Source organism: Delphinapterus leucas, chromosome 13 (assembly GCF_059928025.1).
Source record: "Delphinapterus leucas isolate spDelLeu-1000000601 "Yukka" chromosome 13, BTC_Dleu_Yukka2, whole genome shotgun sequence".
Classification (NCBI taxonomy): domain Eukaryota; kingdom Metazoa; phylum Chordata; class Mammalia; order Artiodactyla; family Monodontidae; genus Delphinapterus; species Delphinapterus leucas.
In genome coordinates, this window is record NC_143141.1 from 48810535 (window position 1) to 48823392 (window position 12858).

General features: G+C 36.9%; 1 protein-coding gene across 1 annotated transcript in view; it reads right to left on the reverse strand.

Annotated features, from left to right (window-relative positions):
- Positions 1-12858, reverse strand: part of EML6 (EMAP like 6) — a 126969-nt gene that overhangs the window by 87019 nt on the left and 27092 nt on the right. Inside the window, exons 11-12 of the mRNA XM_089922490.1 lie at positions 12402-12495; positions 1115-1215 (exon numbers count right to left, since the gene is read on the reverse strand). Of these exons, the coding sequence (XP_089778616.1) occupies positions 1115-1215; positions 12402-12495 (195 nt within the window). The remainder of the gene's footprint in view (positions 1-1114; positions 1216-12401; positions 12496-12858) is intronic.

The following is a 12858-nucleotide window of genomic DNA, read 5'->3' on the forward strand; positions in this document are numbered from 1 at the left end:
ATTATAAAAGGTTTTCTCCTTCACGCATTAATTCAGTGCTTGTTGAATCCCTACTTTGTGGCAGGCACAGTGGTTGACACTGGGGTATAAAGGTGAAAAGGAAGAGTTCCTGCCTTCAGGAACTTAAGGTCTGGCTGGGGAGAGAACGTGATATACATCTCTAACCAAGGTTCAGCGCAAGTTCTGTGCCAGCCAGAGGAAGGGGTGACTGAGTGCCCTGGGGAGCCAGGCAAGTCTTCCTGAATGCTGACCAAAGCAAGTGAAAACAGCAGTGGCTGTAATGTAAAATGTAAACATGTTTTATGTATGTTTTGCCTCGATTTTTATCACAGTGACTTTGGGGTGAGAAAAACGAATCACTGTGTAGGAGAAGTACATCAGATTTGTTCCTTAAATGTTCACATTTCCCTGTACTTTCTTATTAGCACTGAGAAACCCAGACTCATTCTAGACAACTGTAGGCAGGCTGGCTCTCCAGACATGGTGGGTGCATGACCCTTTCTTCAAAAGCAGAAGGCATTGGAACAGTAGCTTATTTATGTTTTGCCCAGTAAAAGATTGGGCTTCGTACCAAAGTTGATACTAAGAATTCAGAAACAGTCCCAATGAAAGGTCTGACCTATTAGTGAGAAAAACAAGATATCCTTCCATGTTCTGTCCTGCTTATTTACTCATCCTTATTATCAGCATTATAAACCACAAGTATTTATTTTGACCACTTACTGTGTGTCATATTTAATTCATGTGTTAAATGCAATTATAAATAAAAGAACCCTCAAAATATTGAAAATTGTATTCACCCAACTAAAGTGATTATTTCCTGCTCAGTAGTCCAACATAATCACTGTTTTCAGAACTGATGACTGAATATCAAAATAATTATTTTCACAGCAGAACATTTCCCAAAGCTTTCTAGATATTGATGAATATGCATGGCATCATATACAGTGTTCTAAGCTTCACAGCTCAAACATTACTTGGGAGCAAACGTCTTTTAGGCATACTTTAATTTTAGATTGCAGAGACAGGCTAGGTAGTGGTGTTGGTTGTTTGTTTTTTTCCCAGCTGGAGTAAAACTTTCAACCACATAAAGGATAAACTCTAACAATGGTACCTGCTTGTTGCCAGAATTTGATGTGCTTGATCCCAACCGTGACCAGTCTGTCAACATGGTGTGGGTTACACTTTACCACAAATATCTTATCTTTATGTCCTCTGTAAGAGACAAATAGGGGGAAAATTCCAGTTTTGATGACAGCACTGCTAGAGAGTTTTATTAAAAGCATGCATTTAGTCTAACTTTCATTAAGCACATCTAATAGGACAAGTAAATTAGAAGACGATTTAAAATACACACGGGGTCTACACTAAAATATTGAGTTTTGGCTTTTCTTCACATGTTTGAGCCCTTTCTTCTTACCCTATCATTGCTACCAAAATCTACTTAATTATGATTTAAGTAAATTAATGAAATATTTTAAATGGATCAGAATGTCTCCATAAGATAAAATTAATGTCACAACTATAGAATTGTAAATCTTGGGATACAGAGGTCTTGTATAAGAGGAGGGGGAAGATACTGTAAAAGTATTAATGAGAAGCTTCAAATGTAATATTCTTGCTGGGGAAGGCATAACTTTGGATTAAACAGAGTTTCAGCTAGAAATGTATGCACAAGAAGGCAAAGCCCCTGGCTCACATCCATAGAGAGAGAAAGGCTGTCGTCTATCGATTTAAGGCACTCAAGGATGCTGTGCATTCAGAAATGTAAGTTTATAACCCAAGAGGCAGAAGGACAAATATAAAAGTGAGGACTGACTGTAGGCTGGAGCTGTAGACCAGCATTCCACAGTGCCAGGGATATTTCTGGTTTAGAGTATAAAATAATCACATTAGAATCTAAGGATTTACTGGTCTTAATGGACTATTTGATGGTTTTCTCTCGTATACTAGGACCTAACTTTCATTATGTAAAAGAAAAGCAATTAACATAAAGAACATGACTGACTAGTCTCCCTTATGAATACAGATACAAAAATCTTAAATAAAATACTAGCAAAGAGAATCCAACAACATATTTAAAAAACAGTACATTATGACCAAATGCAGGGTGGTTAATTATTAAGGAATCAAATAATACATCATATTAATACATGAGAAAAATTATGTTATTTTCACAGATGCCAAAAAGGCATTTCACAAAAAAAATCTAACAGTCACTTGTGATTAAAAAAGTACTCAACTAACACTCAACAAAGTAGGAATTAATGGATGTTTTAGAGTTATCTCTTAGACTTTTATATTTCCCTGCAGTTCTTGACTCTCATTGAGAAACCCAGATTCATTCAAGACCAATTATACACAGACTGGCTCTTCAGACGTTGTGTGCCATTAACCTTTTTTTGAAAACAGAATGTGCTGGAACAGTACCTTATTCATGGTGTGTTTGTGTGTGTGTCTGTGAACTTGAAAGTCAGATTCTTACTTAGTGTTATTCCCAATAAAGTCAGGAACAAGACTATCACCACTACCATTTAACATTGTACTGAACATATTACCTAATGCAATCAGACAAGGTCTAAAAAAATTAAAGGCACAGCAGCTGGAATGGAAGAGGTAAAACTATTTCTTTTTGCAAATGATAATAATTATATGTCTAAAAAATTCAAAAGAAAATAATGTACAAATAAGATAATTTAGGAAAGTTGCAGTATATAAAATTAAATACAGAATCAATAACCTTAATATATACAATATCCAGTTGAAAACTATACTGGAAGAAAGGACTCTATTTATAAACAACAATAAAAATATCAAGGCATAAATTTAACAAGAACTGTGCACTATATGCAAATGAGTACAACAACCAAAAAACACCCCATATTTGTAAGATAGAAAAGTAGACTTAAAAAAATGGAAAGACATTCCATGTTCTTGGATTTGAAAACTCAATCATAAAGATGTTAATTCTCCTAGCTTTGCTTATAAATTCAACTTGATTCCAATAAAAAAGAGCATTTAGTGTCTGTTCTTTAATCTGGAGTTAGACACCTTGATTTTAAAGTTCTTATGGAAGAATAAAACAGCAGTAATGGCCAGGAAAAGTCTGAAAAAGAAAAGCAAAGTGGGAAGGGTAGCTCTCCTAGATATTAAAACAATTTATAAAGGCTTCATGATTAAAACAGTGTGGTACTGGTGCACAAAGTGACTGACAAACCAATGGCAAAATAGAAAATCTAGAAAGAGACCCAATATTTAAATGTAGTAGGTAATAAAGACAGGTCTCAAATCAATGGGGGAAAAATTAATACTAAAAATAAATGGTGTATGTTACCAAATGCTGGCAAGGATGTGGAGCAACAGGAATTCTCATTCATTGCTGGTGGGAATGCAAGATAGTACAGCTACTTTGGAAGCCATTATGGCAGTTTCTAACAAAACTAAACATGTTCTTACCATAAGATCCAGCAATCATGTTCCTTGGTATTTATCCAAAGGAGTTGAAAACTTACGTCCACACAAAAACCTGCACATAGATGCTTACAGCAGCTTTAATCATAATTGCCAAAACTTGGAAGCAACCAAGATGTTCTTCAGTAGGTGAATGGATTAAAAAAACTGGTACATCCAGACAACGGAGTATTATTCAGTGCTAAAAAGAAATGAGCTATCAAGCCATGAAGAGACATGGAGGAACTTTAAATGGATATTACTAAGTGAAGGAAGACAATCTGAAAAGGCTACATGCTGTATAATTCCAACTAAATGATATTCTGGAAAAGGCAGAACTATGGAGACAGTAAAAAGATTAATGGTTTCCAGGACAGAGGGGAGGGAGGGACAAACAGCCAGAACACAAAGGGTTTTTAGGGCAGTGAATAGTGAAACCATTCTACATGATACTATAATGGTGGATACATGTCATTATACGCTTGTCAAAACGCATAGAATGTGCGACACCAAGAGTGAACCCTAATGTAAACTGTGGACTTTGGGTGATAATGATGTGTCAATGTAGCTTCATCTATTATAACAAATATACCACTCTGGTGCCAGGTGGGGATTTGAAGGTGGTTGGGAGAGTGGGTATACAGGAACTCTGTATTTTCTGCTCAATTCTGCTGTGAACTTAAACCTGTTCTAAAAAATAGTCTATGTAAAAGGGAAAAGGAAAATGGTGTTTGGAACACCTTGATAGCCGTATGGAGAAAGGATAAAATTGAATCTGTTCCTCATAATAGATACTGGGATAAATTCCAAATCATTTAGAGATCTAAATGTAAAGATGAAGCCATAGCAGATTAGAAGAAATCACAAGTGATTTCCTTTTAACCAGAGGACAGGGAACACTTTCCTTAATCGGTCTCAAAATCTTGAAGTGGTAAAGACTGATAAACTTGACCACATAAAAATAAAAGCCTTTGCATGATGAAAAACATCATATCAAACTCAAAAGACAAATGACAAACTAGGGGAAATATCTGCAAGTTATAGACAACAAATATTATTAGCCCCTAATATTTAAAGGACTACTTTATGTGTGAATTGTATTTCAGAGAAACCAAGTGGTTCATGAGAGAAAACTCTTATTTATAGAAGAATTCTAGCTAATATGAAGAATAATAGAATTAGAAAATTATCATTTTCAATCCCTAATTAAATAACCAATTCAGCCCACAGTTGTAAATGGATGCTACAACCATTAGATAATACATGGATGGGAAGCTTTCAATGGAAAGATGAGGCTGATAGTACCAGAACCCACAATGGAGCTGAGTATTACTAAGAGTAGGAGAACCAGACATTTGGGGCAGTGGCACACCATGGGGTGGACTGGAATTCCTGAGAAAGAGAAATTCTATCCCTGACACCGTTTAGAATTGCTGGCTCAGGAAAGTAATAAAAAGCAGACTGGCTTTTAGTTGGTTTTCTTATTCTTTAAAAAATTCCTACAGATAATAGAAGCCCTATTCCTTGCACCTGTCAAGTACTACTCCCACTGCCCCCACCATCTGGTATGCCACTGATTATGTTTCTTCTGATAAAGTGAAACATGAAGTACATATCAGGTACTCTTGACTAAAAAATTGAACTTAGGAGAAAATATCTGCAAATTATATATCTGACAAGGGACTTATATTCAGAATAAATTTTTAGAAACCCTTATAACTCAATAATAAAAAGGCAAATAACCCTGTTAAAAATGAGCAAAATACTGATATCTAAATAGACATTTCTACAAAGAAGTTATACAAATGGCCAGTAAATACATGAAAAGATGCTCAGTATCGTTACCTACTGGGGAAATGAAAACCAAAACCTTAATAAGATATCACTTCATATCTACTAGGATGGCTATAATGAAGTGACAGACAATAATAGGTATTGGCAAGTATGTGGAGAAATTGGAATGTTCATTCCTTGCTGGTGGGAATGAAAAATAGTGCACCCGGGCTTCCCTGGTGGTGCAGTGGTTAAGAATCCACCTTCCAATGCAGGGGACATGGGTTCGAGCCCTGGTCCGGGAAGATCCCACATGCCGCGGGGCAACTGGGCCCGTGAGCCACAACTACTGAGCCTGCGCGTCTGGAGCCTGTGCTCCACAACAAGAGAGGCCGCGACAGTGAGAGGCCCGCGCACCGCGAAGAAGAGTGGTTCCCGCTCGCCGCAACTAGAGAAAGCCCTTGCACAGAAATGAAGACCCAACACAGCCAAAAATAAATAAATAAATAAAAATAAATTAAAAGAAAAATAGTGCACCCACTTTGAAATGTATTTTGGCGGTGCCTCAAAATGTTAAATACTGTTACTATATGACCCAGCAATTCTACTCCTAGGTATATACCTAAGAGAAATTAAACATATGTTTACTTAAAACTTTGCACACAAATGTTCATAGCAGCATTATTCATAATAGCCAAAAGGAGGAAACAACCCAACTATCCATCAACTGATGAACAGATAAATGAAGTGTGGTAGGATCCACACAATAAAAAGGAATGAAATACTGATCCTTCTTATGACATAGATGAACCTTCAAATATTGGGCTGGCCAAAAAGTGCCTTCGGTTTTTAAGTAAAAATAAAAGACACATTCTTCATTTTCACCAAGAACTTTATTGAACAACGTATTCATCCTTTTGTTCCACTACCTTCTGCCATTTTTCAGGCAACTTCATGATTCCATCTTCCTAAAACTTTTTATCATTTTGAGCAAAGAACTGTTCCAGGTGTCTTTTACAGTTTTCCAGGGACTTGAAATTTTTTCCATTAAGAGAATTTTGTAAAGATCTAAGTAAATAGAAATCCGAAGGTGCAACGTCTGGTGAATACGGCGGACGAATCAGAACTTCCCAGCCAAACTGTAACAGTTTTTGCCTGGTCATCAAAGAAACATGCGTTTTTCTGTTGACTAATTCTGGACGCTTTTCGTCGAGTGCTGCTTTCAGTTGGTCTAATTGGGAGCAGTACTTGTTGGAATTAATTGTTTGCTTTTCCAGAATGAGCTCATAGTAGAGGACTCCCTTCCAATCCCACCATATACACAATATCACCTTCTTTGGATGAAGACTGGCCTTTGGTGTGGTTGGTGGTGGTTCATTTCGCTTGCCCCAAGATCTCTTCCATTCCACATTATTGTACAGTATCCACTTTTCATCACCCGTCACAATTTGTTTTAAAAAACAGAACGTGTTCATTACGTTTAGGTAGAGACTCACATGCGGAAATATGGTCTAGAAGGCTTTTTTTGCTTCGCTTATGTGGAACCCAAACATCAAAGCGATTCACAAAACCAAGCTGGTGCAAATGATTTTCAACACTTGATTTGGATATTTTGAGTATGTCAGCTATCTCCCGCGTGGTATAACGTTGATTGTTCTCAATTAATGTCTCAATTTGATCGCTATCGACTTCAACTGGTCTACCCAACTGTGGAGCAACGTCCAGTGAGAAATCTCCAGCATGAAACTTCGCAAACCACTTTTGACACATTTGATCAGTCACAGCACCTTCTCCATACACTGCACAAATCTTTTTTTTGCATTTCGGTCCCGTTTTTACCTTTCTTGAAATAATAAAGCATAATGTGCCAAAAATGTTGTTTTCTTTCATCTTCAATATTAAAATGGCTACACAAAAGTTCACCAATTTTGATGTCTTTTAAAATGCACGCTGATATGACAGCTGTCACATACAATCTAACAAAATTGCTTCGAATGAAGTTAAAGACAACTAAGTGCTACTAGAGCCATCTTACGGAAAAATCCGAACGAACATTTTGGCCCACCCAATATTATGCTACATGAAAGAAGCCAGTCACAAAGGACCTCATGTGATTCCATTTATATGAAATGTCCAGAATACAAAAATCCAGAGAGAATGAAAGTAGATTAGTGCTAATGAGTATGGGATTTCTTTTTGGGGTGGTGAAAGTGTTCTGAAATTAGATAGTGTTAATGATTGCACAACTCTGTAAATATGGTAAAAAAAATCAAATTATGCACTTTATTTATTTTTATTATATAAGTTTCAAGTGTACAGCATTATAAGTTGACATCTGTATACACTACAAAGTGATTGAACTGTACACTTTAAAATGCGTGAATTGTATGGTATATGATTTATCAATAATACTAGTATTAAGGGAAAAAAAGCTGAATGTGAATCTAATCAAGCCTATGGATCTAACTACCATTTATAGGAAATACAGGGAAAGGCTTGACATGCTTTCATGAAGACCCAGTCAAGTTTAGAATGTGACACACTCTATAGGTCAAATGACCCGGTTTCTCAAATGCATCCATGGCAAGAATAAGGTGGGAGGGGGACTGCTATAAAATAAAAGAGGCTTAAGGGAGATGACAATCAAACGTTAATACATGGGCCCTGTTTGGATGCAGATTTGAACAAACCAACTCTCATTTTTGAAACAGTCAGATATGTTTGATTTTAAATAGAGTAATAAATTAAAGAAAGAAATTACTGTTGCTTTAGTTAGTTGTGACAATGGAATGGTGGTTTTTAAAAATAAGTCTTTTCAGTTAGAAATGCCTAATGAAGTACATACTGGTCAAGTGACACAATGTCTTGAGTTTTCTTTAAAATTTTATAGCAAAAAAGAAAGCAAAAGTAAAAAATGAGGGGAGGGGGAAGAGCTTTGTATCATTTGTAGGATGTTGCAGCTGGGTGATGGGAATAAGGGAGTTCTTTATGCTGTTTCCTCCGCTTGTGTGTAACTTTTAAAATTTCCATAATAAAAAGTTAAAAGAAAAGTAAAGAAAGAACAAAGCATCTCCATACCTATTATGTAGGCCTTACAGTGAAAGGCAGGGAAAGGAGGAGAAACTGATTTTTGAACTTTCTCTCTTTGTTTCTTTGAAAGTCAAAAGTGAAGCTTGGACACCAGGTCCACTGAAAGTATCAGGAACAATTAGGACAGTGAGAAAAAGGTTTAGATAAAAGAGAAGAGAAAATGTGCTTAACATAAAGAGGAGAAGTGAACCAGATAACCATAAGAAAGACTAAACATCAAAAGATTTCTTGATTGGAGGAAAATCCCCACAGCTCCTAAATCATTAATATAAACTTTAGAGAGAAGACGCTAGACAAAACTGAAATGAAAATTGAGAACAGATATCACAAATTACATCCCACACATAGAAAAGAGCATTGTTTTGTTTGCTAGTGTCTATACAAGGTCAAACAATTAGATGGTTGGAAAAGTCTTTTTTGAGAGCACACTTTAGTTTTCACCTCATTTCTTGGTGTCATAAAAACACCAATGTTGTTTCTCTTGTAGCTAAAATTCTAAACTGACTAGTGATGGCATGTAAATGTTTAGTTAATGTCAACACCTAAATAAAGAACATTCTTTGAATACCTCTGTTATTTTTCCCTTTAGACGCTTGTTAAATTTGTAGAGAAGTTGCCTACAACTGTGTGTGTGCGTAAGAAAAACAGAATGAAAAGAGTTTCAGGTCCTACCCTGATGGAATAAGAATGTAGGAGAGTCCATACTGCTGCCCTAATACAGGACTATTCCTATGACCTGAGTCATAGGTAATTCACCACGTAGGGCCACGTTTTAAACTCTATCAGCAAGTACAGGGAAAAGGGAAGGAACGCTCCTCTTCTAGAAGCCAAGGGCAGCTGCACACCACGTGAGTTGGTTTCCCAATCTTCTATTCAAAACCCTCTCATTTGCATAGAGGCCCAGTCTCAGTGTATGTGATTTGGTTTTCTCCTTTTTTGTGAAGGTAGCCCACAAGTGGAAGACTGAATGAATGTTTGATTTATACCCCAGTTCTAAAAAAGATTTAAAATGGCTTACAATATAGAATAACATAGAATAAGCCAGGTAACATTGAGAAGAAGAAAGGAAAATGATACACTGGTGAGTGAAAAAAAAAAAAAAAGCAAGTTACAGAGCAGTATGCATAATACCCCACATATGAATAAAAATGGATAAAAATATTAGCAGAATATATACCAGAGAACATATGCTAAAATGTTAGCCATGGCTATGTCTGGGTAGTGGAATTATGAATCATTTTAATTTTCTTTTTAGTGATTTTCTGTGCTTTCTAACTTTTTAATAATCATGTATTATTTTGAAAACAGAAGAAAAATTTAAAAAGGAAAGTGAGAAAGATCTCAATTTGGTATGCAGGAGACCTGATCACATTCACTAAATGTATGTAAGGGTAGGGACCTAAAATAGAACAAGCAGTGGAGCTAACACATACGCTGAAGGTCTATGTACCTGCTCCATGTGGGCCTATGTTTTGTCCCTAAGCTTTTTAGTAGCACAACTATTTCTCATTAACATTGAAGTAATCTTGTTATGTAACTCGATAACTGTACCTTTTGCTTAATATCCCCACTGTTCAAACTTCTGAGATGAAGCTTGTCAATAATAATTAGCCATTGTCCCCCAGTCATGTTACTGGTGTGATGGAAATCTAAATAAAGGGACATAGAGGTGCCTGATTAATTATCTCATTGTTCTGCCCTGATTGACGCTGATATCAGGCTATTTCACTACTGCCCTTAAGAGATTACTCTTGGTTATTACATAGGTTACTTGTATATTAGACTAAAATCTGAACAATCTTTAAAAGGAAAAAGAGACTAAAAAATTCATTTGTAATGGAGGGGACTGAGGTCATTCATGAAAATTAGCAAAGATCCAAAAAAACTGTGCAAAGAGATTGAATCAAGTCTCATCAAGATCTTGTAATAAGATCTTTATGGGCCAATTCCAAACTTCTCTAATTTCTCTGAGCTGATAAAAACATAGGTTCACTTAAACATGTTCCCAACTGAAGGGCGGCTTTTGAGTGCAGGGGGTCCACGTTAGCCTTGGGCAGCAGCGGTACTGCCGGTGATGCCATCACAGCCATTGTGCCCCTCCCTCCATGGGGAAATCTCACATCCTGGGTGACGGGTGCTACTGCAGAACATCACCTGCCAGAACCGCACGACCTGCGGGAAGCAGGTTTGTTGTTAAGCCTTGCTCGTGGCAATGCAGGCCGTGATTGAGATGCAGAAGTGCAGAGTGAGGGGTGTCACCGAATCAGCCATCTTCTGAGAGTAAATTAGACCCTTGGAGGAGCTACACTGACTCCCAGAAGACAGTAAGGTCCCACTGGTAAAGTATTACTCCTTTTTCTTTGTCACTTCTTTCATGCCCCTGTTTTTAAAGTTTCTATCTACTTAAGCACCTTAATCTCAGGCCATAAATAGGATTTTAATTTGTTTGGTTACTTATTTACATAAATATTTATGATTGATAATATTGTATAAATATTATTTATTATTTAAAAATCTAGTATTCATCCAAAGAACTTTAACAATCTCTGATACTCTTTGGATAGAGCAATGGTGAATGTTACAATTGCAGAATTGGTCTCTGAAGACAACTTTGCAGGTGTTCTGTTAGGGGAATGTGACATATGGCTTGGGAACAATTCTAAAAATAAACTGTATTATTAACATAATGGTGTTAAGTCATTTTGTGTTAATTAAATAGAAGTAACACTACCAAACATATCAAATATATACTTCTAAAATATTAATAAATATTTCTTTCTTCCATTTCTATTACTGTTTCTGATATATAACAGGTGAGCTACCCACATTTGCAGAGGGTTTTCTAGCAGGAAAATTGCGTTTCTGTTGCTTTTGAAATGCAGACGTGTGCTTTGCCAGAGATTATCTGTAATACAGATGATATGTTATCAGAAATACTAAAGTAAAATTCAGTACATTAATCTAGGAGGAAAGCGGACTTGCAATTAGAAGCTGAATCTGAGTATTAGCGGGGAGTGGTATAACCGTGAGGAATACTAGAGAGAGCAAAAGAAAAACCGCTTGGGTAGGCAGATTTATGAGCTGTCATTTGCTGCCAAGAATTCCATCTCAGTAGCAGTCATCAGAAAAGCTCCTCTTCCTCTCCTAAGATGGTCAGCTGGAGTCCTCAAGGCTCCATTTGCTCCTCCTCTGAGTCTCCAGCAATCTATAGGTCTTCATTCATTAAATCAAATTGCCAAAAAACACTTTTTTCCTATATAATTTAAAATATCAATTTAAAAAGTGAATATTGGGGTTCAAAGTCATTAACCTAAAAATGATTTTATGGTGCCAGATAAAAAGGAAGTTGGTTTACGCAGGGAAGAACCAGTAGAGAGATAAACTGATAACATGCCTTGGGCAACAAATTGTATTGCTGGGCCTTGGCGGCCAACTATTTTGACCTCCGACTATGGCTGGGCAAACAGCTAAGACCAATGTAAGCAGGAGTGGAAAGCAGTGTTCAGACTTAGGGCTGATTCAGCAGGGAGGGAGGCTGGGGCAAGGGAGGACAGGTGGCCTATAAATAGCAGGTGGTCTTGGAAGGTCTATTTATAAGATGGGGAGATTAGGGCAACAATTTTCCTGCTTTGAAAGCGAGTGGCAGGTGCACACGCCAGGCCTCCTTTCCTGCATGCTGCAGCCTCATGACAAGTGGAACTTCTGACTCCAGTGACATTGACAGTCCTTCACTAGATGCTAAGATAGTGGAAAAACAAGGGGCAAGGCACAAGTCTGAGGAAAGCTGCTTTCCTACTGCTGGGAAGAAGCTTTGATATAGATAATGCATATATTACTAAAAGCAAAGTGATGAATAACTCTCTGGAAAGGATTTCAGAATTTTCCAATTGCCTGAAAGAAACATTAATTCCTCTATGTCAGGTTTGTCATCATGAAATATTACAATATGTTTTTACTTAGGTGTTAAGCTTTCTATGGGAACTTCATCTGAGGTTGAAGATGAAATCTTACCAGAAAATGCAAACTATTAACTTTTACTGCAGTGTGATCATTGGCAGGATGCCGTTAAGACCTCGGCAGCTTCTTACCTGGTGGTGGCTATCTTTTCTCCCTTTTTCCAGTCCCAAAATACAATACTGTGAAAATCGTCTAAACCAACCGACACCAGACATTTTCCATCGGCTGTATGAAAACAACACAAATGTCAAATGACTCATTTCTCAATGAAAAACCACAACATTTTATATACTGTAAAGAGGAACAAGAAATTGATCTTAAGAATATTATTTAGGCTCAAATACATTAGGAGAATAATACATTAAGGGGACCTCACTAAATGAAATGCATAACTACTAATAGCGGAGGTTCTCAATGTATAATAACTGGTTGCTGAATTAAATCGCTGACCCAACATTCCAATCTGAGACACAGGGCTGGGGGGAGCTTCTCAGGTAAGTCACCAAAACCTTGTTTATTTTGTGCCAGACAAATCTCATGACATTTACTAGAAGAGCCATTTAACTTTGTGACTCAGTCTATTGCGCT